The 27,968-nt window shown below is 36.0% G+C and overlaps 1 protein-coding gene across 3 annotated transcripts in view; it reads right to left on the bottom strand.

Annotated features, from left to right (window-relative positions):
* The window catches only part of USP34 (ubiquitin specific peptidase 34), a 248,353-nt gene that overhangs the window by 1,448 nt on the left and 218,937 nt on the right, over positions 1-27,968 (bottom strand). For all 3 annotated transcript variants that reach the window (XM_042932359.1, XM_042932358.1, XM_042932360.1), the window contains 15 exons: positions 27,911-27,955; positions 26,862-26,966; positions 25,672-25,819; positions 19,861-20,495; positions 18,484-18,641; positions 16,962-17,040; positions 15,292-15,418; positions 14,378-14,485; positions 13,261-13,365; positions 13,020-13,144; positions 11,905-12,028; positions 3,347-3,426; positions 1,090-1,230; positions 840-983; positions 6-165 (listed from right to left, as the gene is read on the bottom strand). In XM_042932359.1, coding sequence (XP_042788293.1) covers positions 6-165; positions 840-983; positions 1,090-1,230; positions 3,347-3,426; positions 11,905-12,028; positions 13,020-13,144; positions 13,261-13,365; positions 14,378-14,485; positions 15,292-15,418; positions 16,962-17,040; positions 18,484-18,641; positions 19,861-20,495; positions 25,672-25,819; positions 26,862-26,966; positions 27,911-27,955 — 2,284 coding nt within the window. The remainder of the gene's footprint in view (positions 1-5; positions 166-839; positions 984-1,089; positions 1,231-3,346; positions 3,427-11,904; positions 12,029-13,019; positions 13,145-13,260; positions 13,366-14,377; positions 14,486-15,291; positions 15,419-16,961; positions 17,041-18,483; positions 18,642-19,860; positions 20,496-25,671; positions 25,820-26,861; positions 26,967-27,910; positions 27,956-27,968) is intronic.

The following is a 27,968-nucleotide window of genomic DNA, read 5'->3' on the forward strand; positions in this document are numbered from 1 at the left end:
CTAACCTTTAGTTTTTCTTTCTTTGGCTTCTTGCTCTTGGAGTGAGTTTCTCTGCTGCAGACAAGTCCTGCATTTGCTTAAAAGCTCTTGCAGAGTTGGAATTAGAGCTGGGTTTAATTGCTTGGGAGTGTGGACTGACAGGAGCAAAGCAAGTGCACGCAGATCCTGTAAACCCAGAAAGGAACATGTCAAATTCTAAAGCTAACATTTTGACACAGCTGTTTACAGTTTAACACACATTTACTTTTCCAGGAATCCATTCTGGTTTCTTTTCCATTTTTAGAGAATGCTAAAACTAGACAGCCAGCATTAGGATATTATCCGTGAGAAATTAAGGCCTCGATCTAGAAATCAGTTTCTCAAATAGGCTGATTTCTGGTGAATGTCACAAATAGTAAGGTCTTAACTCACCTAGCTCTGCAACCTGTTCTGGCATCTAAGCAACATTTTGTTACTTGGAAAACTGCTGCTGGACATGTGTTAGCATTCCATTACTGTATGACCTGGGTATCATGGAAATCTATATAAGGCACCTAATTCCCTAGGTTTAATTGCCTTTATAATCAATGGATCATTAATTTGATTGTTTCAGTTACTTATGAGCCACAGGCAATAACAGAAACATCACAAGTAATGTTTTCAAAAAATGTAAACAAGTAGAGATAAAAGGAATGTCTCCTCTTAATGGTTTCACTGCCCATAGTGAACACATGTTTTTAGAAATTTGGTAGTTTTTCCAGAGTTTGAAGAAGTTAGGATAGTAAAATAGTACTAAAGCCAAAGGTGATTTAAGGAAAGTTCTTAAGTACAACATGACTGTTCCCTCCCCCAGTTCTTACCCCATTTAAAGAAGCACTTGCTTTGGAAATTTCAACACGATTGGTGAAATCAGACTGCATATTCTGATACTGATTTATCAAGTTTGTAATTAGGGTGCTGATCAGATTGGCACAGTTTGCTTCAGAAAACACTTGACCTTGAACCTGAGAAAAAGAGATTAAAAACAAATCTCCAAAAGACCAACACCATGAAAACACAACCACTAACTAGGTAGAAGTAACACAATGAGTTTTCAAAGGTAGGACATACCTTTAGAAGAAAATGTGTCATGAATGTGTACACAATGTTGTTGTTTAGAAAAGTTCTTTCATCCATCAGGATACACTTTATATATTCTGCAAAAACGGGATCTTCACACAAAAGCTTGATGCAATTTTTTGACATAGCAGACTACAGTAGGGGAGAAGAAGTACTGATGGTTGAGCACTGAAATAACTGCAAGGCTTACACACTGCTTATGATGAACATCCAAAGTCATTTAAGTCCTTTCAGAGACCACTTCTAACTCCAGTTATAGTAACCGTCCTCCCGATAAAACAAGTCTTAGTCACTTGGACTCTACATGTAAGTATAAGAGGAAGAGAGTAACAAGTCTGAAGGGCAAAAGGAACAAATAGGTTTCCAAAGAAATGCAACTTTATTATCTAGCATTAAATGGGGGAATAAGGACTGGACAAATTAAGACCAGCAAATAGGATGAGAATGTTTGCAGAGGACCAATTAATGGATAATAGGTAACCAAACTATATATAGAAAAAAGACAAATTTTAAGAATTAAACTTATTCCATAAAAGGAATTAAAATGTTAAGCAACAGTAATTTGTTTGGAAATATCCTCCCCACCCCCCATGAATATGGCAAAGTAAACAGCAAACCTCCTTTAATTACCTCACAAGAATTAGTGGTTCCCAATATACAGAAGAAATTTTACTAAAATTTCATTCCCCTGTTTTTAAATGGTCATGGCTCTTCAACACAAGTAGTATATCTTTAAGTAAATCTATTCTCTAGATTATAGGTATTTTAATAAAAGATCATTTATATGGGAGATAAAATGGAGTATTTAATAAAACAGGGCAAAGTTTAGGTAATATGTACAGGTATATGCTTTATTCGAGTAAGCATCTTGGTAAGTCACTCAAGTTCACCCAAAAAAATCAGAAGTCGAATAGGACCAGGACCCAGCTCTTCAGATGCTTGGTGTCAGGAAAATCTGCTTAATTCTACCAGCCAGAGCCTCTGCCTGCTGCTTGTGTTTCTTGACGGCTGCTTCTACCACGCTGGCAGACTGGAAGCCTTGGACAGTTTGGCTTTGTTTTAAAGGAAGTTTTTGGAGATGGTGGGTTCTTTGGAAAACAAGCCAATTAAGGGAGCAGTAAAGTGCTGGAGTAGATAAAACAATAGGGAAGCAATAGCCAGTGGCAGAGTACAGAAACCAAAAAAAGTGACTACCCAAATCAAGAATGAAAAGAACAGCAGCAGTGGCAGAGGGAAAAAGCAGAGCTCTCCCATTTACTGAATTAACCACTCAGCTAAAAACAAAAACAAAAAAACAAAACAAAGAAAAAAACCCAGGAAGTCATTTTCTCAAAGTCTCCTATGTACTACGCCATGTGATCAATGTAAATTAGTCTTTTAAAGATTCCTACTACAGAGAATAAAATGACATTTCTTGAAGGGATAGAGAGGATTCCATTTCTACACTTGAGGAGCTCAGTTTGTGAGGAGATAAACAACTATTACAGCACCGTGTGACACACATCCACCGGGAGAATAAACAGAGCATTACAGCCCAGGCAGGAGGCTGTACCAGAGGCATAAAGTGTTTCAGATACTGTAATGTGGGTAAAGTTTAGGCTAAAGTAAACAAACTCATCTCTTCCTCTGAGGATGGGCAGCTGCAACCAGTCAGGAAACCAAGTTTTCTCAGGATCTAAATGCGCCTGGTCCAAGGAATGAATCAAATCTTAGGACCAATCTGGTTTCTCCCCACCTCTCTGCCATTCTCCCCCAGAATGAAACAAGCATTATTTAGGTGCCTGCTTTAAAGAGTTGGCTCTTAAGATACTTAAAGTAGGTAGGATATAGTGTTTCCAGTTCTCAATGACCATGCTGGTAAAAAAAAGTACATCAGACCCTTGAAAACCTACTCCTAAGGTAACAGGTAAGAGGTAAAGGTAAAGGACAGGTAAAGGACTTCCCCCCAAATACCTCCCTGTTTTGGACTTTTACCACAACTATTTATATTGACCTATAAATTACAAATTCAAATATATTAGCTTATTTGAAAATCCTGTGATACAAATCTACTGAAGTAAAAAAACCCCAAAGGGCAACTTGATGCCCAATACTTAATAGCTATTATTTCCACTAATCATATTTTACCTACTAAGATTCTAAAACCTCCCCAATTTTTCCACCTAGTGTTTAACCCACTGTTCCTAAAATTACTGACCAAATGGTGAGGAGATGAAAGACCAAATCATCTAAAACTCATTTTCTTTACCTGAGTCTGGCATAGCTCAGTCCAAAGTTTGGGGAACAGTGCAAGATGAAGTGGCAAACCTTCATAGGCAACTAGGACACCTAATATTTGAAAAGAAATCAGAATAGGTTATAATTATAAATTATACTACTGAGGTATTCAACTTTGTAGGTACAATTCTACAGGTATTTCTAGTCACAACTATGAATATTTTGTACATGTTTTAGAAATCTATAGAATACCTAAAGGGGAAGAATTCATTCCAATGCTTTAACCAGTGAAATAATTTAGAATGCAGTATACTTTGAATTTAGTCATATTCCACACCTCATTCCCAAAAGGATCTGAGGTAACTTAAACCAATTTGCTTTGTAAGTATTAGAACCTTATCTGGGACAATTTAATAAAGGTTATTGCAAGTGGTTCCAAAGCTTTCTTGGATTAAGGTACCACCCTGCATATTAGATAATTTTCATGGACTAGCTAAGCTGGAAGGGAGAGGTGCAAGGTCAAAGAGAGGATGAGGAGAATTAGAAAATATACTGGTCCTTCCTCTTTTACCTTGTTTCCCCGAAAACACGGAGAATTATGGTGGATTTACATAGACACTGCTCTTGAGTCTAACAGCTTCTAGTCTTGTCCCCAAGCTCTTCTGGGTGGACCATACTTAGCTGTATGTCAGTGTTCTATTTGGAACCTCTATTGAATAGTTTTAACCTTTCCTCTTTCTGACTATTCCAAATGTCAAGTATTATCTTTAAGAAATGTGTTCCCCTGCCCTCTGCCCTACTTCTCAAAGCACAACTGTAAGTAAATTTCCCATCTTCCACACTCCCACTTCCAGCGAAAATATGATCATGGAGAAGGAGAAATAATAAAAGTAATAAAAGTTATCCTCCTCCAGTTAAGAAAAAATTGAGTTAAACCTGAAGTCAACAAACTTTTAAAGTAAAGGGCCAAATAGTAAATACTTCAGTCTTTGCAGCCAAATGATCCCCGTTGCAAATACTCAACTTCGCAGTAGTGTGAAAGCAGCCAAAGACAACACCAGACAAATGAGTGTGGCTGTCTTGCAATAATATTTTACCTAAGAACTTTGAAATTTGACTCACATGTAATTTTCATGTCACAAAAATATTTAGAATAACAGTATTTATTAGAAAATGTAAAAACTCTCAGCGTGCAGGTATGCTCACTGGTTATACAAAAACGTGAGAATGCAGGCTATTATTATTTGCCAACCTCTGGGATGAGCCAAGGATTCAAGAAAATCTTAAGACAGACAAGAAAGTCAGATCAGTCATCCAATTTAGTCATCCAAGGATGCCAAGATTCCCTTTTGTGGGTTAAGTTTATTTTCCTGTCAAGATTAACCCTTTGTAGAGAGATCCCCAAGCAAACTGTCATCTTTCTCTTTTATCCTAACTTAATCTGGTTGGGGCTGGAGGCATTTACCCACTGTAAGATCACAATATATATAAGCAAACAAGGGTATGTCATCAAAACTGTCAGGTACAGGTAAGACTTTCTATGCTCCCATGTCCGTGCATCATAATCACCCATAAAAGTACAGCAAAGGGTGGCAAACTTTGGCCTACAGGCCAATTCTGGTCCACAACTTATCTTTGTATGGCCATGTGAGCTAAGGAGGGCTTTTGTATTTTTAAAGGATTGCAAAAGGAATAGTGAAACAAAGAAGAGTATGTGATGCAGATCATACATATGGCCAGCAAAGTACACTTTTTGCAGGAAGTCTGCCAACCCCTAAATCCTGCCCTGACCTAAACCCTCCCAGGTGAAAGTAGACTGCACATTACAATGTAAGTTTCTCTAGTCTTTGTCTTTATTCTTTTTTCTCAATTATTCCTCAAAACAATCTTTATTCCTATTTTCCACAACTACCAAAAAGCCAGCACTACCACAACAAACAAAAAACTGTGGAGGTCTTCCCTAATCTAACATCACTTCCAATGTTTCAAAAGCATGGTTTTATCCTCATTTCCCTTGTTTTCAATGAAGAAATCAGGCTTAGAGAGACTATGTAATCTGCTCAGGTTCATCCCAAAAGCCAGGGAGCAAAACATCTACCCCAGGTAGATCTGATTGTGAAGCCTGTAATCTTTTCAATAACCAGTGTTTCCCCAAACTTCAATCATTCATGCCATTTTCCTAAGTGTTTTCATATGTGCCTATCACGTACACTGTTTACTTAACACTATTCTTTAGATTCACTTAGGGAGGCTAATACTACATCAGCCTTAGGCAACAGAACTAAGAAGTCATGAATTTAGTATACTAGTTTTGTATTTTTGTGACACTGTAAGATCCATACCTATTTATGAATATACAATTATTTTCCCTGGACCATCTTATATACACTACACTCTGGAAAACACTGTGCCACCATGGTGAGCTAATGAAACCTCTTTCGCAGCCCTATTTCCTCTCTGAGGTGCACCTCCTTTGGAAGGAGGGCCATCCCTTCAGAGCAACAAAGTATCACTTTCTTTCTAGTCTAGCATTTTCACAAAGCACTGAGGGATCAGGGGTATCTTGGCTCTGTAACTCAAGGTAGAGGCCAATGCCATCCTACTCTACACATTCCTCCAATACGTTCTGGGGTGCTTTACTGGGTACAAAGCGTAGGCATCCCGATGCAATCAAGGCACACGTCCAAGCCTTGTTTCAAGAATCAGGATGAGTAGGCCTAAGACATATTGGGTTCTGTCCACTTATCTTTCTTTATCCTGTGACTTCAGGCATCCTCAACGGGTCCTTACCCCACCCCATCCATGAAGTACTATACAATAATCAAAAACTATTCCAAATAACTTTTCCTCATTAATAACACTTTATACTGTAGAAGCTACTAGATGAGTTATTAAAAATCTTTTAAAAACTGCTTTTGTAGGTAGAATGGTAATTCAGATGATTGCTTTGAGGATGAAGTATTGTATATGTATATTTACTGCTTAGGGTCTCTCCTATCTGAATTGTGTTAAGATTATTTGTCTAGTTTTCTGTAGCAGTGTTTAGCCCATCCAAGCATTATCCATGGGAAGTGGGAGTCAATGGATGAAAGCCCACAACTAATGGTTCACTACAGGACTGAATCAGGACATCTTAGCCACAGAATATCACACATCTGATTCTTCTGATTCCCCCTGTTCTCACTCATACCCATTAAGCAACCTATTGCTATTTATTTGGCTTCCCATGTTGGTTACTGGAAAAAAATCTGCTGGCCCTACCACAGAGTATTCAGATCACTGTGCCAGTTCTTCCTCTTTGTGAATTAACTTGTAATGAACTGCTAATTATAAATATATCTATTAAATGCAATTACTAAGTATTAGCCTGGGATAGATGGATTTGCCCTTGGTAGACTAGTAAGAAGCTGCCTTCCGATCTGTACTGAATAACTGGTATATTCATTAACCTTAAGACGTCTTTTGGGAACAGCTAACTGTAGCATCAGGACATCAAAAAAGGTAAAGCATGAACCACAGTTGTGTTTTTGATAAGCTGAATTTCTAATTTGTTTACTTTTACCAACTATACTAATTTTTTAATTCCAGAGATTTTGAAGATTTTAGATTTTTAGGTATATACAATGTTACTTGCAAAAATTTCCTTTTACTATTTTTTACTTTCATTTACTAAGGCATTAACAAAATTGTCAAAAGCAATGTTAAATAATAAAGGTGATAGATTGTTTTATCTCTGAAAATGAAAATTGTTTATAAATCTAGGAATCTGTCATTTAATTTTACTTGAGCATCTCACTGTTAATTTTGCAGGTCAACTCTGGTAACTTAAAAAAAAATATTGGGAGTCTGCAATAGCAGTTTCCTATACTTTTTTTTTTTTTCCCTATACTACTCCCCCTCCACCCCCACCCCCACTTTTTTTTAAGTAGGCTTCATGCCCAGTGTGGAGCCATGCAGGGCTTGAACTCATGACCCTGAGAGATCAAGACGAGCGGAGATCAAGAATCAGATGCTTGGGGCACCTGGGTGGCTCAGTCAGTTGAGCATCTGACTTCAGCTCAGGTCATGTTATCTCAAGGTTCGTGAGTTCAAGCCCCACACTGGGCTCTGTGCTGACAGCTCAGAGCCTGGAGCCTGCCTCAGATTGTGTTGCCTTCTCCCTTTGTCCCTCCTCCTCTTGCACTCTGTGTCTGTCTCTCAAAAATAAAATAAACGTTAAGAAAAAAAATTACAAAAAAAAAAAAAAAAAAAAGCGGATGCTTAACTGACTAATAAGCCAGCCAGGCGATCTTCCTATACTACTACTTAAAAATTTTGTTCCCCCGCCACCCCCAAGACAAATGATCATTGCAAATGATTTCAAACTTAAGACATTTAACCCAGACAATGAAAGCAACCCATAATTTTATCCTTATACCACCGGAGTATAAGCCTCTAGGTTTGGTTTTTTTTTTTAAACACGTACTAAGTGATTTTTCCTATTGTTCTAAGTCTGTGGTCACATTCTGCATACTGTTTTCCAATTTGCTTTTTTTTTCATGTAATCTAAGGTCCTATCTTTTTAAAGACCATAAAATACAGATGAATTATTTAAAGACTATACAATAAATTACAGGTTTACTCAGCTCAACTCTTATTGTTGGACATCTGGGTTGTTTCCAGTTTTTATCCAATACAAACTGAGTGAAAATAAACACCCTATGCACGTTGTTGGACACTTTTATGAGTAGAGTAGGGTAGATTCTTAGATCTGGTATTGCGGGATCAAGGGTCATGAACAATCTAAAGTGATAATGTTAATAATATGCTTCCTCAAACTGACTCCATGAAAACATCTCTTCTTTCCCAAAACTGTTTAAGTATGCATACCATCTAAACTTTATCTCATAGTTGGGGGGAAAAAAAGAGAGAAAAGAGAAATCATGATTAGTAAGGCAGGGAAAATCCTCATATGGTTACAACACATTTACTTGTTTTCTATGTGAAGAAGTTGCCTGTTGATGGCCTTTTACTTATTTTACTTAATGTCCTTTCCCATCTCACTGAATCCTAAAAATTCTTTATATATTGCCAATACTAACCACTTATCTGTTAAGAATGCAAATATTTTCCCCACTAGCTATATTTTCATCGATGGCATTTTTCAACATGTAGTAATTTCAATTTTTACAGTGCCAAAGATTTTATTTTATTGTTTATGGGTTTTGTGTCCTGCTTAATGGTCTTTCAAATCTCAAGGTGCTAACTATGTGATTCTGTGTTTTTCTTTAATATTGTTATGACTTTATTCTTCACAGCTAAATCTTTAATCCTCCTGTAATCTATTTAAGTGTAAGATATTAAAGTCCTGCCCCTTCTCTCCTGACTGACTAGCTGACTGATTCTCTCAATACCATACAATGTCCACAAATCTGACAGGTCATCTTAATTGACTCCAAACCCCCATGTATCCTTATGTTTATTTGGGGCCGTTTTCCATTGCTTGTGTATGTTTTTCTGCCCATGTATTTTCATATCTGCTTCACACAGTTTTAAACATTGTAATTCACTTTTATGTAAGAAAGAAGAGAAAATAAACCTATATTTGCTGCTTTTATGCAAAAAAAGATAAACAAAAAAATTTAATAAAAGTGGGGGATACTGTGATGTGTACTTCTTGCTGTTTTGAATATGTGTATGTATTAAATCTTAAAAATAAAATTAAAAATTACTGATCTTTGGTAAGTTTTTTGTTGTTTTTTTTTTTTTTAAACCAATAGTGCCAGTCCCGGGGCGCCTGGGTGGCTCAGTCGGTAAAGTGGCCGACTTCGGCTCAGGTCATGATCTCGCGGTCCGTGAGTTCGGGCCCCGTGTCGGGCTCTGTGCTGACAGCTCAGAGCCTGGAGTCTGTTTCAGATCCTGTGTCTCCCTCTCTCTGACCCTCCCCCGTTCATACTCTGTCTCTCTCTGTCTCAAAAATAAACGTTAAAAAAAAAAATTAAAAAAAAAAAAAGTTGCCAGTCCCTCTTATTCTTTTTTAGAATTTTTTTGGCTAAATTCCACTATTTTTAAATATCAAAATACTGTAATTTCAGACACAGTTATTTCACATGGAAGTCAGTAGCTTTGTTCACTCTCCCCAAATTCTCCCCCCACTTCTGTGTCTCCGTAGCCCCATGCCTACCTCTACTTCAAAAGCACTCCAACCCACACTTTACTGTTTTGCACCTGTAACTCTAATATACAATTATTACACAATTCCTTTTTGTCTCCCAACAAACCTTAAAATCTGCTTAGTTATCCATAAGAATTACCACAGAGACTTTTCCTCAAAACTGGAAGTGACCTACAATCATATAGGTCTTGAGACAACCCCACCTGTGGTCACAATATTCTGGCCCTTGAACCATCTAACCTCAAGGCTCAAATGATTAAGGACACAACCAGTTTAAATTTGCTCTTTCCTTGTTGCCAAATATAAGTTTTTGAAGAAATTATACAAGTTGAAACTCCTTATCAATTTGCCTGCTCCCTATTACAGTCAATGTGGGCTTTGCTTTCTCAAGCTCTCTCCTAGGTGCCTCTCCCTGGAAATAATCATTGCAACTGAAAGCAGGCGTTAACCTGAAACACTGGGATGTACTCTCGCTATTCAGATGACACATAAGGAAAGCACTGCTTTTAGGTCTTTGTTTTATTTCATATTCAAAATAATGTCTGATTTTCTGCATTAAGAGATAACCATGACTTCTGGGGAAGATGGCAGAGTAGTCCTAATAAAAATACATAAATGAATTAACTAATTAAAAAAAAAAGGTACAACCTGCTCAACTTGTGAAGGCTTTGTTTTGTATCAATACAGCCACCAGCCACATCTGGCTAAGTTTGGTTAAAATGAAATGAAATGAAAATTCCATTTCTTAAATCACATTTCAAGTTCTCAACACTCACATATGGCTTGTGGCTATCATAATGTGGACGATGATGCAGTTGGGAGAGTATTTCCATCCTCATACACTAACCACTTAGGAGGCAGCATCAACAGTGCTTCATGGTTATAAAAGGGATGGGAATATAAAATATGAAAGTTGATTTAGCTAATGCTGATGGCTAAGTGTATGTCCTCTTTCCCTTCCTCCTCGCCTCCATGTTTATTTTCCCTGAAACATGTATTTGTATTGATGAGGAAAGACAGTCCCAAAGAGGGTACAACATTCACTATTTGATCACAGCTGTTCAAGCAGCCAAAATAGTTCCTCACATAACTTTTGGTATAAATCACGTGAACACAATTACCAAGAACTTTTCTTAAGGTCAGCATTTTAATAAGTCCCCCTTCTTATCTGGGAACAAGGCTGTGTTACCAGAATTCCTGGACATTTTCTCACACTCGATCACTGCCACTGCTAGGTTTTAGTTTTTTACCAAGTGCCATGACTGAACTGTGTAATCATGAAATGGCCAATCTCATCATGTGCTTCCCCACCCACAGCCCCCACTTGGGACTTCAGCCACATATGTATAAAACCAGCTAATGATAACAGGTGGAAGGAACAATCTTCCAAATTTGAAGACACTCTAATCACTTACCAATAAGATGTTTTTTTCTGAAGAGGAATTATCCCTGACAGCTGTTACCACTTCCTTCTTCTTGGATAACAGAACCTAAGGTATGTTCACATCTTTTGCCCTACTTATAGTGGATCAAAGCCTCTTCCATAGAAGGAAGGGGTTGTGATTAAGGAGGAGCACGATGGGGAGTTCTAGAGTGTGACAATATTCTGTTTCTTGACCTGGGTGGTGGTTCCATGAGCATTTCACTTCCTATGCTCTGAAACAAAACTACAGAACACTGGGAGAGGATCCTGGGCCATCCGGAAAGAAGTAAGACTCACAGGCCACACAGACCCTGGTAACTCTGGAGGTCCTAAGAGAGGGGACATATCTTCTAAAGACTTTTCAGCTAGAAAAAGTCACCCAAAGGGAGCAATTCTCTTATAGGTCTCAGGCACATTCTTGAATAATTTGAGTTTTTTGCCCTTTTATAACTCACTGATGGTTTTGTTTACTATTTCTCATATCTTATCAAATTTCCTTTCTTCTCACTCATCTCTCTATTTCATGAGACTTACCTCCTAATTTACTCATATATGCACCTCTGCTTCATCCTGGCAAGCCCACTCAGTTTGCTCTTGGCATTGCCAGCTCCAAAGCACAGCTGGCACTATAGATCTCATCTTATCCTCAAGATCAGGGCTGGGAAAGTCCACCTCTCTAAGCCTGCCTCCCTAAAGCAGAGTAGTTTTTGGTATTTGTTTTTAAATTCTGCTGGGCAGATGGAGGAGGACTTGGGCTTCTATGTACAAAGTGATCAGCCCTATTCCACACTCCTTTATAGGCCAGCTGAAACTCTGGGCAGAACTATTCAATGGAAACCAGTAAGTTGGTGTTTTCTTAATAAAAATAAAAATGTTCCCAAGAATAATTAATATTTTTAAACAGTCACTTTAAAAAAGAAAAAAAGGATGGTCTCATTTTGGTCTCCCCTTCCTGAGTGGCTAGGGGCTTAAAATAATTCAGTGGAATTTACTGCTCATCTTTTATACTTACTCAGCTTAACTAATGTTTCAGTAAATTTTTCACAGTTGATTGCAACTCGGCATAATAGATGGATGAATTGATGATAAGAAAAGAAGTAGTCTAGCAGCATACGATCATAAACGTCATCTTTGCCCTGAAGGTTAAAGATGATAAAATGGTTGCACTTAAATTGTATAATAAATTAAAGAGCATATTTTGTGCAAATGTAATAAGTTTAAACTAAAAAGCTGATTAAATATTTAAATTCTATAAGAACCTAGTTTTAAATTCCAAGTTTCTAGTAATGTTAAGATCTTAATTGTCACAAATTTATTTTCAGTGTGCAAATGCTATCAATTAAATTACCCATTATTTCTATATACTTTAATAAAGTAAAATTACTGTAGGATTTTAAAATGTGACACTTTAGTTCTACAGACATCATCAAGAAGAGTTGAATTAAATTTGATTTTTGAAATAGATTTCAAATGATTTCTGTAATGGTTACTACAGTGTTAATTATTTTTAATATTTTATAAGAACTTAAGTATAGTTAAGATCCAAAGATGGTGGGCCAGGGGCAGTGTGAATGAAGTGGGGTGAAGATAGATAAAGGGAAAAATTGTTAAAAAAAATGTTGAAACTAAGATAAATTATCCTCTGTTCAATGTTCTCTATAATTTAGAATTAGCATTATTTTAGAATATGAATTAGAAGAGAAGAATCAGACTACAAATGATGATAAATCTATCAGTGATATTAGGCTTAGGTCAAGGGATTATAAGGAAAGGGCAGTAAATGAAGTCATTGATTATATGGTCAAATTTAAACAATAATAAATACCTAACTTGACTCTTCAGGTTTAGAAATATGATCCAGTTATAATTTAGCCTAGTGACAAATACTACTAAGACTTTCTATTAGGGTATTTTTTTGAGGGAGGGAAAAAACTTATTACTTGTGCTTGTTGTTGATTTTGCAAATACTCAACCAACATTTCAGAGCACTAAAAGGAAAAAGTCCGAATGAGTCTAATCTTCTTAGGATCCACAAAATGGTCATTTAAATCTAATATAACTGCTAGAGGGGAAATTTCAAATTACTGTGTACTACAGAAACATGGTTTTCCTGGCATCCCAACATACCTTACTGGTTTCCACCATTGTGGGCAAGAGGCACATATTGAGTTCAGGGCGCGGAGGCCGAATATTGCTTTTCCCTCCTATTAGCTTGATATTTTCTCGACAAGGGAAATAAGGTCCAAGAGACACTAAGACATTAAAAGTGTACAATAAGAATAAATGGAAAAAATAAATCTCCATGTTTCAGTGTGCAGAAAGATTAAATGCCAACCACATTCAAGTACTGTGCTTGAGGAATACGTACTTGGTATATTACTATGATGATAAGTACAATGGTTGTGTTGTAGAAATGGAACCAGAGTATGAAGAAAGTCATGGGGACTCAAAAGCACAAGTTCCTTGAGGACATCTGAAAATAAAAACACAGTGTGAGTTTAAAGTAAAACTGGAGTATATATCTAACCTGCTACTTTGAAACTCACAAATCCTGTTAGGGTGATTGGTTGCAGTATGGCAGGTGGAAAGTTTTAATGAGTCTAAAACGGTTTTAGCTCCTGACACTGGGAGAAATTCTGTCTGATGCTCAATCAAATCTGAATCAGCAGAGTTACTAACCACAATATCATTTAGAAACCAAAGTTTAAAACTATTTACGTGTATTTTATTTATCCAAGAGAAGCACCATGGATAAGTACACTAAAGGAAATATTTAATGCACACTGATGTCGTGTCTTCATAAAATCAACATCACACAGACGTAAACCTTGTGATGATGACAGGCTACTGGCAGTCAGAGGTTACTGAAGTTACAGGCCAGTGATTCCACAGAACATCAGACCAAAACTGATTACTTATACATGACAGCCAGTTACTCACATCATTTTGTAAATGAAAAAAAAAAAAAAAAACAAAAAACAAAAAACAAACAAACCATAAATAGTTACAGTCTCTAAAGAGGACTTTAAAAAGGTAAAATACTCATGAGTCTGAGAACAGCTACTAAGAAGTATCTTTAGGCAAAAGAACAGACAGTGAAATAATTACTCCAACTCTTTATAATATCAGCTCTCCTTTGTAAACATTTGTGTGATTCTACCTTGTTTATATAGGACCAGAAGATTTCAGAGCTGCAAAAGATCTAGAAATAACCTAAGCTCAAAGAGCCTAGATATGTTATGTGACCTGCCCATGATCACATAATTACTGGCATGTTGAAAAATATAACTAGATTTTCTAGGATTTGCTGGCCAGTATGAGTTACACATAAAAAGTAAAAATGTTTTCTGAAGCTAATACCACATCTATGGTATTAGCTTATTTCTGAAGCTAATACCACAGAACTAATACCACATCTTGCAAAAAATATTCCGTAAGAATCTTCCACTAGGTTTTCACACAGGTATATTTTCCAAGTAACTTACCTATACAGGCATTTCTAAGTTCTGGAGGACTATAGGAATTAAGAAGAGTTAACAGTTTATGGGCAAATTCAATTCGCTCCTGCCACTGGATTAATGCTTGTTTCACATCTGCAAATACAAAAGCATACATAAATATGCCACTTGAGTTCAAACTTCCTTACAATTATTTTCTATTATTACCTACAGAATGCTAACACTAAGAAAATCAAGTTAATGACATAAACATCTTTGGTGAAAGCTAAGTGATTATTTTCATGAGATAGCTACTACTGTTTTAAACCTACTAGATTGCTTTGAGAGACACAGAGCACGAGTGGGGTAGGGGCAGAGAGAGGGAGACAGAATCCCAAGCAGGCTCTGCACAGAGCCTGATGCAGGGCTCAATCTCACGAGACCAAGACATGAACTGAAACCAAGAGCCAGATGCTTAACCCACTGAGCCACCCAGGCGCCCCAAACCTGTTAGGTTTCTTAAAACACATTATTTTAGTCATGAATATGTCCGTTTTCTAGAAATTTATATGAAGTTCAGAGTTCACACTATGGGGGAGAGATATCTTTTATAGTTATTTCTCTTGAAACTAAAAATAATCTAACCTAAGCCATGGAGGTTTCCAGCTGGAGAACCTTCACAAAATACCCATGTTGTTACTCTGCTTGGAAGCATTTTCTAGTCTCCTAAATTTTAACACTTATAAGATGCTGCCTATTTTCCAGGAAGGCATTAGAGAATAAATAAGAGCATTCCAGCTTTATATCGGGAGGTCATGATGAATATTTGAGGACAGGGAGCATTCTCATCTTCTGTACCATCAACTAGAGATAAAGACAAAAATCTCTGAAACATGTGGTTTGAAACCCTTATTTTGTTCTGTAATAGTTAAAGGTGACAAAAATAAGAAGAATGACCAAACCTTTTCTCTGAAGATACGGGCGTGTAGACTTCAAAACTGAAAGGAATATTGACAGAAGTTCTACTAAATCTCCAGTCACATGGCAAGCTGTGGCTTCATGATACATCATGTGCAGAGTGTTGAATGACTACAAGTGATTTAAAAAGATGGAAATTTTCATTTCATTTTTACTTTACTGAGCCACAAAATGGTAGTGCTCACCCTTTATGACAGATATTTCCAGACTTTATGTGTGTGCACATGTGCCCAAAGCAAATGTATTTGCTTTCTACCTAAAAGTCAAATTCTCCCAATTCAGCTCTTCCTTAAAATACAAAAACAGTGCTCACCTGCAGAGCTGATATTTTATGCATACATTTTGATCTGAAGGAATAATTCGTTTAATCATTTTGTTTGTTTTTGGTTACTGTTTGCTCTAATGCCACAAGCCTTAGAGATTGCAAAGCAGCAGGCAACAAGATTGTGAAGAATGGGTAACTGCTGTCTCTAACATTCTAGGGCTTCGGAAGGAAGACAATAGTGAAATGGTTGTCAGCTATAGCCAAAACAGTACACCTGAATGAGGAAAAAGGGCTCCAAAAGGTAGAATTCCTTTAATCATATTAGCTTATTAAATCTTTTCATTCCAAATCCTTAACTTTTTTTTCCTATTTCATTTTACACAAAGCTTTTTTTTTCTAATCCTCTCAAATCAGTTCCCTATAACCTATATACTATCCATAATTCAAAGTTCAAAATCCATCGTCTAGAATCTGTAGTGGTACCTTAACTAAACAATGTACTTGTATGGCACTTAACCTATAAGCTATGAGGACAGGAACCATGTCTGTCTTGTTCACTGCTGTATACCCAGTGCCTAGCACAATGCGTGGCACAGAGTAGACATTCAAACATCTGTTGAATGAAAGAATGAAATTCGCACTACTCTTCACATACCTTTTGTTCTAGCCAAACAAAAATATGTGGCATTTTTTCAAATATGACAATACTTTGTTGCCCCTGTGGTGACCACATCATTTATCTAAATACTCTCCCACTTATCTTTACAAGTTCAAATTCTTCATAAGTGCAGTTTCAAAAATGTGGTTTTCCTATTCTGTAACACCATTAACTGAAAAAGCTATCCTAACTCTTATTTCTCATGGTATTCTTGGCATATATTCTTTTGTCTTCTCTCCATTATTAGACTAAAGGGTAAAATGTACCTCTATGGCTTTAAAATCATCTCATAGTTGTGGATGTTCAAGAATTGTGGGAAGAATGAACAGGTGATTTTAACCACCTATAACAGTCTCAATGGCTTCCTCTGATGATGGTAAGTAATCTCAGTTTCTTAACTGTCAAATAAGTGAGATATTGAAAAACTGTGCTAGTGATTAAATCACATGAATTTCATCTGTTTCTACCCTTACAAATGGAATCAATAAAAACAGTGTTGTTCTAAATACAAAATAAGAAGTATGGAATTACAGTGCACAAAGAAAACAACAACCTAAAACCTGTGACCTTATTATTCTTGGAATATACATTGCATTTATTGATCTGTATAACCAAAATCTAAAGACCTGTAAAACAGTCTAGCATGAATACTAAATATCCATAAAAAAAGAAGTCTTGGTGAAAACATTAAAATGAGATATGTCTACTGTAAAATGGAATAAAATATTTACCTCAGTCATCAGGATCAACCCTCGATTAAATACAACAAGTAGTCTGTCTTCATCAGATTCTAATAGTATTCTGAAGGCACTAGAAGAATACATAAAGTCCAGGTTGAGAACTCTGCATCAGAATGGAAAACTCAGGTGACAAAAAAATAGAACTAAATGGTCATTTAGACTCTCTACTTTTCTACCTACAGGAGAGACTGCTTATATCTGTTTTTTAGTAATGTAATAAAAGGAGATAATATTAAGAAACGCTCTAAATAACATGGAGAAAAGTTGCATATGCTAGTATCTAGTCAACAATTGCTCGAAACAGTGGAAGAGAGGTATCATGTGAATATTCTTAAAGTTTCAGTATATATAATGTTTATTTTTTATAATGGGTTTATCTTCTGGATAATAACAAAATACACTTATACTATCCAAGCACTCATCAGCTGGTTCTTCGGAAGAAAGAGAAACATGAAGGGGAAACATTAAACACACCATGGCCTTGAAAATAATTTATGTGATAATCCTCAAAAGTAGTTGTATTGCTCCTGTTAACAGACCTAATTTCATTATTACGTACTGGAAACTGCTGCTATATAGAAGTACAACCAGAATTCCTTCTACTTTAGTTAGATGTTTTCTTTACTTTTTCAAAAAAGAATTAAGAAAGCTCAATCTTTTTTTTTTTTTTTTTTTTAAGAAAAAGATAAATAGTAAACCTTGGGAAAACAATGTATTTAAAATTAATGCCAACATTTTAAAAGAATTCCTTTAGAGCAAAAGCATAAGTTAATTCACTTTGTGTACTAATAAAGATTCAAATTTGAAAATTTTCTCAAGAAAACCTGAAATAACTTTATCTTGGTTGATCAAGCTTAAAATATTATAGTGTTCAAAGAAATACTGCCAAAATGTGCCCCATAAAGGACATTACCTCCAAGTCTTAAACGTAATACACAGAAGCGTTTTAAGAAATTAACTTAGACTTTCTACAGTTAAGGGAATTATGTGTCATTTATTGCAGAGTTCCTTTACAACCATTCAATAACTTCTGTAGCTCTGAACAATTATAATGATGTTTTGTTATTTGGCTAATTCTTATAGTTAAAAAAGACAGGTAGATCTGGGCTAAACAATTTAAAACATTAACAGTAAGACTCATCCAAAGATGGAGAAAGCTGTTTTTGGAGGCCTCTAGAACTGAACTGTCTAAGCATAAGTCAGGATGAATAGCAACACAGAGGAGGATTCAAGCTTCAGATTTAAGATTATACATTAAGATTCTGATAAAACACATACAAACAATCCAAAACCAAAACAAAATAAAAGCTGTTCAAAAGTAGTGTTAATTTTTAAGAGCTAAATCCTTCCAAGGTAACTACATGGAAAATGCTTCCCTAATAACTTTCAAGAATTGGTAAACTCTCAGTTATAGTTTAATTATAACTCTTCAAAAGATCCAAAAGGATAGTGCCCATTTCCTCACTTGGAAAAACAAAACATATTAAAAAATCACCAGAAAACATCTTTTTACCTTATTAAAGTAGTCCAGCAGGAGCGGCCATCTAAGCAACGTAAGTAACAACTTATGGTTGTTTTCTTAAACTGTTTAATATCTTCTAATTCTTCTTCTCTCATATCTGGCCTCTGAGCTATAAACAGCTGCATCAGGTTAAACAGTTCTTCTACTGCCTAAAAAGGGCAAAGAAGCATTTTGGTGACCTTTTAACCCTACAACATTTTAGAACATTTCCTCTATTGTAGGCATTCTAAATTTCTTGGCTGGAAATTAGGTTATTCTTTCTTGGCAGGGGGGTGGGGGGGCGTGTGGAACAATTTACTACATCATGTCTAAAGGATCTTAATTAAGGTGTTTTTCAACAGGAAAAAGTAGTATATAATTCAAGGATACCAGTAATTAAAATACTCTTCATTGCATTCATTTGACTGAACTCTTAAGTAAATGTTGAATGTCTTGAAAACGCCACTACTGGGGCGCTTGAGTGGCTCAGTCGGTTAAGCATCCGACTTCGGCTCAGGTCATGATCTCGCGGTCCGTGAGTTCGAGCCCCGCGTCGGGCTCTGTGCTGACAGCTCAGAGCCTGGAGCCTGTTTCAGATTCTGTGTCTCCCTCTCTCTGACCCTCCCCCGTTCATGCTCTGTCTCTCTCTGTCTCAAAAATAAATAAACGTTAAAAAAAAATTAAAAAAAAAAGAAAACGCCACTACTCTCCACTCCCACCATCTCCCATTTAGCAAAAAACTTCTCATATTAGCAGTTTGTGGCCTCTAGGTTGACAGCTTGAAAAAGGGTTCTTCACTCTTCTTCCAACCCCTTTTCCAGACTTAAACCCTCTTGATGTCATCTTAAGTTTACAACAGTGTTAAGAAGCAATAGTGTAGTGGAATATCCAGGAATGACAGCTATACATGAAGGGGGGAGTTTTTAATATGAAACTTATAAACAGTCTGCAGAAATAAAGGTACCAGATTTAGACCGCATATATTTGTATTCTGATGGACTCCTTAACCATTTCATTCCCCTGAATGTAGTTAAGAAAAAAACACTAGGGAATACTATAGCTAAGATAAAAATATTGCATAGTTCACAACTTAGCACAGCATGTAGATCTTGATAATAAATATCTAAATAAATTAAAATAGCTAAGTTCAATTAGAGATACAATTTCAACATCAACCTAAGAATTATCCGTATTAATTACCAATGTTATAGTACTACAGCATTTTATACATATATTCAAGAAAACAAATACACAGTAAGTTCTTAAGAAAGAACAGTTAAAGTTAGACTATACATATTTCCATATTTTGTCACCACTTCCCACCAGGGGGACAAATTGGTTATTTCCAATCAATTTGAAGATACAGAAATAATTATCAATTTTACTCACTCCAGGGTATTGGCTGGCATGTGGTGTAAGATTCTTAAAGGCCCATTGGATGTTCTGGTGAGAAGCCAGTTGTCGTGTGAATGCAGGAGACTGTTCACAGCAGAGCCTCAGAATGCCGTAGTAGGCTGGCAGCATCCCACGGTTAAAAAGCACCACATCCTGATCATCATGGTCAGCAAGGATGTAATTGAAGGCAATGTTCTTGGTTACCACTGGGTTCTGAACAATAAGGCGGATATTCTCTGGACAGTCAGCACACACATTGTACCAAAATGAAAGCAAAGCCTGTTTATTGTGATTTGTAGCTATTGCTGGCTCAGAAAGTTTAGGCTGGAAAAGGTTCCACAAATCCATGAAATATGTGGAAAACATCAGCTTCTCAGTTTTGGAAATTAAACAGTAAGTCATAAAGCTAAAATAGGGCACTAGCTTTGTAGTGCCATGAACAGCAGCATCAACATAAAGTTTGGCTCTTGAGAGCAAACCAAGGAGCACGTTGTAGACCTGATGTAGGACTACTGTTGTGTCTGGACTGAGTGGAAGGTCACGGGTTGGGATGTGCAAAGACCTTGTTGACCGGAACATCTGGCGGAATGAATTGCTTGGTATAAGGGACACCAGAAGATAAGCTGCAGCTATAAAATGTAAAACAAAACTGTCAGATCCTTATAAGATATAAAACAGACTGAAGAGCAGTCATTAAACACAAAGCCACTCTTCTCTTTAAAAATCAAAATGATTAAAAATTAAGGGACATGAACATTTCTTAATATCGTTCTGCTCTACCACTGGCCCCAAAGAAAGATCCCAAGGAATGATGAAAACAGACGCCTTCCATTCTGTCATTGTTACTTTTAAAGTAGTGACAATAACTGCATTAATAGAAACAGTTTTTAACCTTCTTGGTTAGCTTTCCCAAGATACAGAATTTTCCACTTATTTTATCGTTTCATTTCTTCTTAGGAAATAATATGGTTTACCAGGAATAATACAGCATTTGGAGCCAGAAGACCTAGCTAAGGCTGTCTGACATGGTCAGATCATTCGATGTTTTAGCATCTTACTTTTCTTCTTCTTTACAAAATGATGATAAATTATTTTGTAATGATTTACAGTTAACAGTAAAATGTAAAGTTACAAAAATAGAAGGAGACCTTCTATTTTAAAGTTCATTATAATGTAGAAGATTATATATGCCAATTATAGAACATTAACTTTGGAAAATCTTTAAAAGTCTTCTGGGCCAAATTTGTATTAAATTTTTTTTAATTTGTGTATAGTTGTCATACAATGTTATATTAGTCTCAGGTGTACAACATAGTAATTCAACTTCCCTTTATGTTAGGCTATGCTGCCCACAAGTGTAGCTACCATCTGTCACCACACAACACTACTACAGTATCACTATGTTCCCTATGCTGTCTCTTTTATCCCCATGACTTATTCATTCCCTAACTGGACGCTTCTAGGCTGACTCTGAATGCAAAGAAAGCATCCCTCCTTCAGCATACCTGAAAAAGGTTATTAAGCATATAATTCTGAGAGGTAAGTAACTCATTAGTTGAGTCCCTCTGTAAAAAGTTACTATGTGCAAAGCACTGAGCAAGGTACTTTAAACATATTATTTTATTTAATCCTTACAATCATCCTGGAGGTAGGTGATGTTACATTGGAAAATCTGAATCTTGGAGAAGCAAAGACCAAGGTCACACAGATAAAGAGGTAGAGCTCAGATTTAGCCTTGGGAGATGATAAGGATGACAATGACAGTAATGATAATGGTCAAACAACAATAATCACAACAACAAGAACTGCTAACATTTCTTGAACATTTATACTATTTAACACCGTTATTTTATGTAGCAAGCACTACTTTTATTATCCTCACTTTCATTCGGACTTAGTAAGACTACACCCATATTACACATCTAGTGGCAGAGCTGGAATTCAAACCCAAATATACCCGATTCACGAGCTAATGCTCCTAAAAAGTCATCATAGAACCTCCTCACCTCAAGGACTCTAATGCCTTAGTTTAACTCTTTTCACTATGCCTACTAATTGTTTCCTACTATTCTACCTATAATTTGATAATTTCCAATGTTCTGTCAAAGCAAATAAAGTTAGTTTCTAAGATTAACTGTAACCTGTTTTAAAGATTTATTTCAAATTAAACTTTATGCACAACTTTGTGCACAATACTCCATCTCTACATATTTTTCCCTCTATACGTTGCTCTGGTTAGTCTGTTTTCAGTTAGGCTCAATTTGGTATGTGTTTCAAAAGTTAAAACTTGGCATTTAAGGGTCATTCTGTTCAATTTTTGTTTAAGCTGCTACTGAGACAATTTGTGATTAGCAAAAACTTACTTAGATTAAGTTATATATTTTTATCCCAATATTTTATTATGCAAAATTTTCAAACACAATGAAAGGTTTAAAAAACTTTACTAAAGACCCACTTAAGGGGTGCCTGGGTGGCTCGGTCGGTTAAGCATCCGACTTCGGCTCAGGTCATGATCTCACGGTCTGTGAGTTCGAGCCCCGCACCGGGGTCTGTGCTGACAGCTCAGAGCCTGGAGCCTATTTCAGATTCTGTGTCTCCCTCTCTCTCTGCCCCTCCCCTGTTCACACTCTGTCTCTCTCTGTCTCAAAAATAAATAAACGTTAAAAAAAATAAAATAAAATAAAATAAAATAAAATAAAATAAAGACCCACTTAAATTCCACAATTAACATTTAGCTTTGCTTTATCATATACCAAACCATCTATTTATTTCTTGAAGAGCTATCTGCTTTTAAATAAAAAATAAGTTCTCCTTGGGAGAGATACACAGCTTTTAAATTATGTTTATCACTGACAACAGTTAAGAAGGTCAATATGAAAGAACAGACCATTTTGTTAAAAACTGCCTTGCTATGACTGAAGAGTTCCTTTATTTAAGTTCTATGCTAGAGAGAACTTAGGACAAATCTACTTCCATTTCTATATGGCAACTCTTCAACTATTTTAAGACACTTATCATGCCTCCATTTTTCTTCTTTTCTCTAAACATTCTAAAGCATTCCTTAAAATTATTTTGTAAGATTTAATAGTATTTCTCTGTAGTTTTTCTTCTATACATGTTACTCTAATTCTTATTCTAAGGTTTATTGTTCTATGAAAACATTTTGGCTGTTTTTTCAAGTTACATTATCAAAAGCACTTTTTCACCACACAACACTATGTGTTTACTATAGTCTAAAACTATGTTACTATGTGTTTACTATAGTCTAAAACTATTACAATTTTTATTTTTTTAAAGTTTATTTATTTTGAGAGAGACAGAGACCGAGTGAGAGAGAGAAAATCCTAGTCCAAGTGGGGCTCAAACTCAACCTGTGCCAAAGTTGGACACTTAACAGACTGAGCCACCCAGGCACCCCTAAAACTATTATAATTTTTAAATGATTCATTATTAACAATTTATTTCCCAGCTGAACATCCAGTTTTTAATTTTTCACAATTATAACTAATGCTATTTAGGCATCCATACATTAGATGACTTACTTCTATTGGAATCCTTCAAATGATACTACTGAATTTAAAAAGGGCAAAGCATTTTGAAGTATCTTGATACATATTGCTAAATGGCCTTTCATACCGTAATGTTAACTTACTTCACTGCCGTGTATGAGAATACCATATCCTCAGTACGTCATGAATGTTAGGAGTAACCATTTGTTTAAACAAAAATTTTTTTTTTGGTTTAGTGTAAGTTTTTTTTATTGCTTTATGATGAGAAGTCAGGACATGAATGCCACCAACATACATGTCAGCATTTACAAATAACCCATTACTATTGAGTTACATAAAGTGGCAGGAAAAATGAGCCTATGAGTACCAATGCCAATCCACATGTACCCACAAGTTTAAGATGTTTTCCCCAAGTAATCTTTTAATTTTACAATAAGTAGAACAGGAGTGCCAGGGTGGCTTAGTCGGGTAAGCTTCCAACTTTGGCTCAGGTCATGATCTCATGGTTCATGACTTTGGGCCCCACGTCGGGCTCTTTGCCAACAGCTCGGAACCTGGATTCAGCCTGCTTTGGATTCTGTGTCTCCTCTCTCTCTGCTCCTCCCCTGCTTATGCTTTCTCAAAAATAAACATTAAACAAAATTTTAGAGTAGGCAGAAAACACAGTTCCCATACACTCTTTTCCCCCTTTCTCCTATTATTAACATCTATTATTACTATGGTACATTTGTTGTAACTAAGGAACCACTACTTTCAACTAACCTCCATACTTTAGATTTTATTAGTTTTGCCTTAATGTTCTTTTATTTTGGATCTAGGATACATTACATTTAGTTATCACGAATCCTTAAGCTCCTCTTAACTGTGACAGTTTCTCAGGCTCTCCTCGCTTTTCGAAAACCTTGACAGTTTTGAGGATTACTGGGGTCAGGTATTTTTGAATAATGTCCCTCAAATGGAGTCTGTCTCTTGTTTATCACTATTAGACTCAACTTATGGGTTTTTGTAGGGAAGAACACACAGGTAAGGTGCCCTTTACACATTGTATTTCATCAAGGATATCAAGGGTACATGCTATCAACACATATCATTGATGTTAACCTTAATCACCTGGCTGAGTTTATGTTTGTCAAATTTCTTCACTTAAAGTTAAACTAACAACCCACCCCCCCCACCATCTACTCTTTGAAAGCAAGTCACCAAACTCATACTCAAGGGGTTGGGAGATTAAGCTCCACCTTCTTGAAGGATGTACATAAATTATTTAGGATTCTTCTGTATGGGAGATTTGTCTCCATTTATTTACTTAACTATTTATCAGTACGGATTCAGGGCTATTTATTTTACACTGCTGGTACAATCCAGTGATATGTTATTTATTTTTTTACCCAAATTGTTCCAGCTTTAGCCACTGGGAATTCTTTCAGGTTGGTCTTGTGTCCCTTTGATATACCCCCATTATTTTGTTTTTTTGAATACTTCTTTACTTTCTGGTCTTACAAGATGCTCCAGGCTCATCTTGCAGATTACCTGCCCCAGTCCTAGAATCAGCCATTTCTTCAAAGGGCTATTATTTGTTTTATCAGAGAATAGTGTTTAGAAACAGAGATCTGAGATCTGGGTATTTGATGTGCTTGTTGCTACTGCAATGTCACTGATTCTAGGCCTTTTCAGCAGACAGCTAGGAAATATGATTTTAAATTTAGTGATTAAAGAAATTTAAAAATACTATTCTGATTTTTGTTTCTTTGAATATTATCAAAAGAGGAAATATTCTATTTATTTACGAGCAATTTTCTAATCTCTGAAATATCTATTCTTCGTATTTGTCCACCTGTCTTCCAAGATCTTTGTTTGTTCCCTTCCAGCCTGTGTAAAGGATTTATCATTTAACTCCCATAACTTCAGTGAATATTTTCTCTCAGCTTGCTCTATGTCTTTATTACTACTTTACTCTTAGCCTTGAGGTCACTTTTAAAATAGGATTTTATGATCCTTTATTCTGTTCACTTAATGCTGATATCTTTTGTTGTCTATTAAGGAAACAAAAATGGTAGCGGTGGTTAGGTCACCCAAAACAGGACAGTTTCTTATCCTTAAGACACCAAAAACATTGCAGATATTTGCAAAACATGGTCATAGGTTTCCAAATACTAATGTAACTTTGGCCTTTAAGAACAGTATCTCCAAGAGCCTTTGCTCCATACAACAATGGGCATACTATAGTCACCTTAAAAAACAAACAAAAGCAAAACTTGGAACAAATGGTTCGATAAGTTCTGAATATGTGACTTACAAGTCCTGACTCTAGGATAATTGTGAGCCAAAAGAAACCGCTCGACCCAGTTTTCCATATTCTGCAGGACCCAGCTGTGTGCCAGTTTATTTCGGGGTGTCTGTACTGCCAACCAATCCAGACACTGAGAAGGATTGTATTCAATTACCTACAAATAAAATGATAAGAACGGAATATAAAACCAACTGATTGAACAGTTACTGTTTTACTTACTTTTGGTATATACCATTAAACACTTACAGCCAAGACAGACTTTTGAAAACTAGAGCCTAAAAGAAGTTTCACCCATGTTTTCCTCCATTTTTAAAGCTATGTCTATCATTCAGAAAAATCTGACATTAGTTTGCAAAATAAAATTAAAATAACCAAGGGCTCTAACACAGAACCAGGAAGAGAATTCAATGATTTTTACGTCTTGTTAAATTTATAAACTTAATTAACAATGCTTTTAATTCTATAAAGTTTCTCATCTTTATTTTTCTTATTGCTTGCCTCATCTATTACTGCTCATGAGAATGAAAAATAGTAACTGCACTGCTGGAGAGATTTTTTTCATGGGAAAAGGAAACCTAGGAATCTAGAGTTGGAAAACTATGGCTTTTGGGCCTTACCAGCTCATTATGTACTGTCTAGATGGTTTTATGCTAAAGTAGCAGTGGAGTGGTTGCAAGCGAGATCACAGGGTCCACAAAGCCTAAAATGTTTACTAACTGACCAGTTAGAGAAAAAGTTTGCTGACCCCTGGTCTAGAGAGTAGGTTTCCTCACGCTCACTAAAAAGAAATTCGGTGACCACAACAGCAACTCTGAAAGAGAGGAAGCTGTTGGTACTTCCTCTACCATTTCTGTCAACTGCTGAAAACACCTGGCTTGTATTTCTAAGATCCTATCACTTCACAGAATCCTTTTTGAGGGGAGGGAAATGAGCACCCTAGATTGGCTAAAGGCTTTTTTCTATGACTCTACAAGAAAGTCTTTAAAGACTTTCTTTAAAGTGAGTGGGAGACTAGACAAGAACTCTTTTTAACCCCAAACCTCCTAACTAAAGCCTTCTTCCCTGGCTTGTGACTTACTTAAACCATTTTGGATTACCTAAGAAGAATCTGGTACTTAAACTGCTAATGACTTCATTAGGAAAATAAAATTCTCAGAAAAAGAAATACTAAAATATCTACTGCAAGACTTACTTACCTCCCATATCCTCTGCAGAATGTAAGATGCAAAGGGAGGCATTCCTGGAGGTCCACCAGCAAACTCCATTAGCATAGTCAACAATTTGAAGAAAGGATTGGCTGCCTGTAAGACACATATATACCTGTGAATTTAAATGTATTTGAACCCTTCTGTTTCTGCAGAAAAGAAACACGTAAAACTCTTCTACACATCACATTTAAATCTGTGTGACAAGACCTCAGAACTCCTGCATATAAACTGAACTATCATAAAGCAGCAGGCTCAAACTGGGATACAAAGTCAATTGCAAGGGTACCACATGTAACAGAAAACACATATTCTTCTGGATGTCAATTTGGAAAAAAAGCAAATCAAAACTCATTATTGAGACAAGCTTGGTACCTGGAACAATTTAGGTTAAAAGTTTCGTGTAGCATCCCTTCATCACTAAGGTGTAATTTACATTAATATTTGACAAGTATGTATCACTAAAGTGGCTGTAACATTACCATTTTACAAAAATACTTTTATATACTACTATATTACTATATTTTCCACATCTTTTTTCATCTATGCCGAGTCCTGGTTGGTCTATTTTTTCCTTAAACACAATTATGATATATGCTTCAAATCAAACTTCAAAGGTTACTGTCTAGGTGGCATTCTAGTATGTTAAACTTATATGTAAATTTATATTTAATTGGGAAAATTACATTTATGATAACAAAATACAAAGGGGTAATTCAGTGTATTCAGTTACACACTTAAAACTAAGTTGTGGTGGGGCACGTGGGTGGCTCAGTCATTTAAGTGTCTCTTGATTTTGGCTTAGGTCATGATCTCATGGTTTGTGAGTTTCAGCCCTGAAAAATCTCTCTCTCTCTCTCTCTCTCCCCCCAGTCCCCTGCTCGTGCTCTTTCTCTTAAAATAAATAAACATTTAGAACAAATAAATAAAACTAAGTTACGTTATGGGAGAAACCTTGATATTTTTTCAAGAACAATTAGAAAGGTTTATTTGAAAGCACTAGTAGTCTTAAAAACATGAATTAGCTAATGTGTACATACCTCAGGAGTCAACTTTGCTATTGATGTGAAAAGCATAGACACAATCTAAAACAGAAAA

The sequence above is a fragment of the Panthera leo genome, chromosome A3 (assembly GCF_018350215.1).
Source record: "Panthera leo isolate Ple1 chromosome A3, P.leo_Ple1_pat1.1, whole genome shotgun sequence".
Lineage (NCBI taxonomy): Eukaryota > Metazoa > Chordata > Mammalia > Carnivora > Felidae > Panthera > Panthera leo.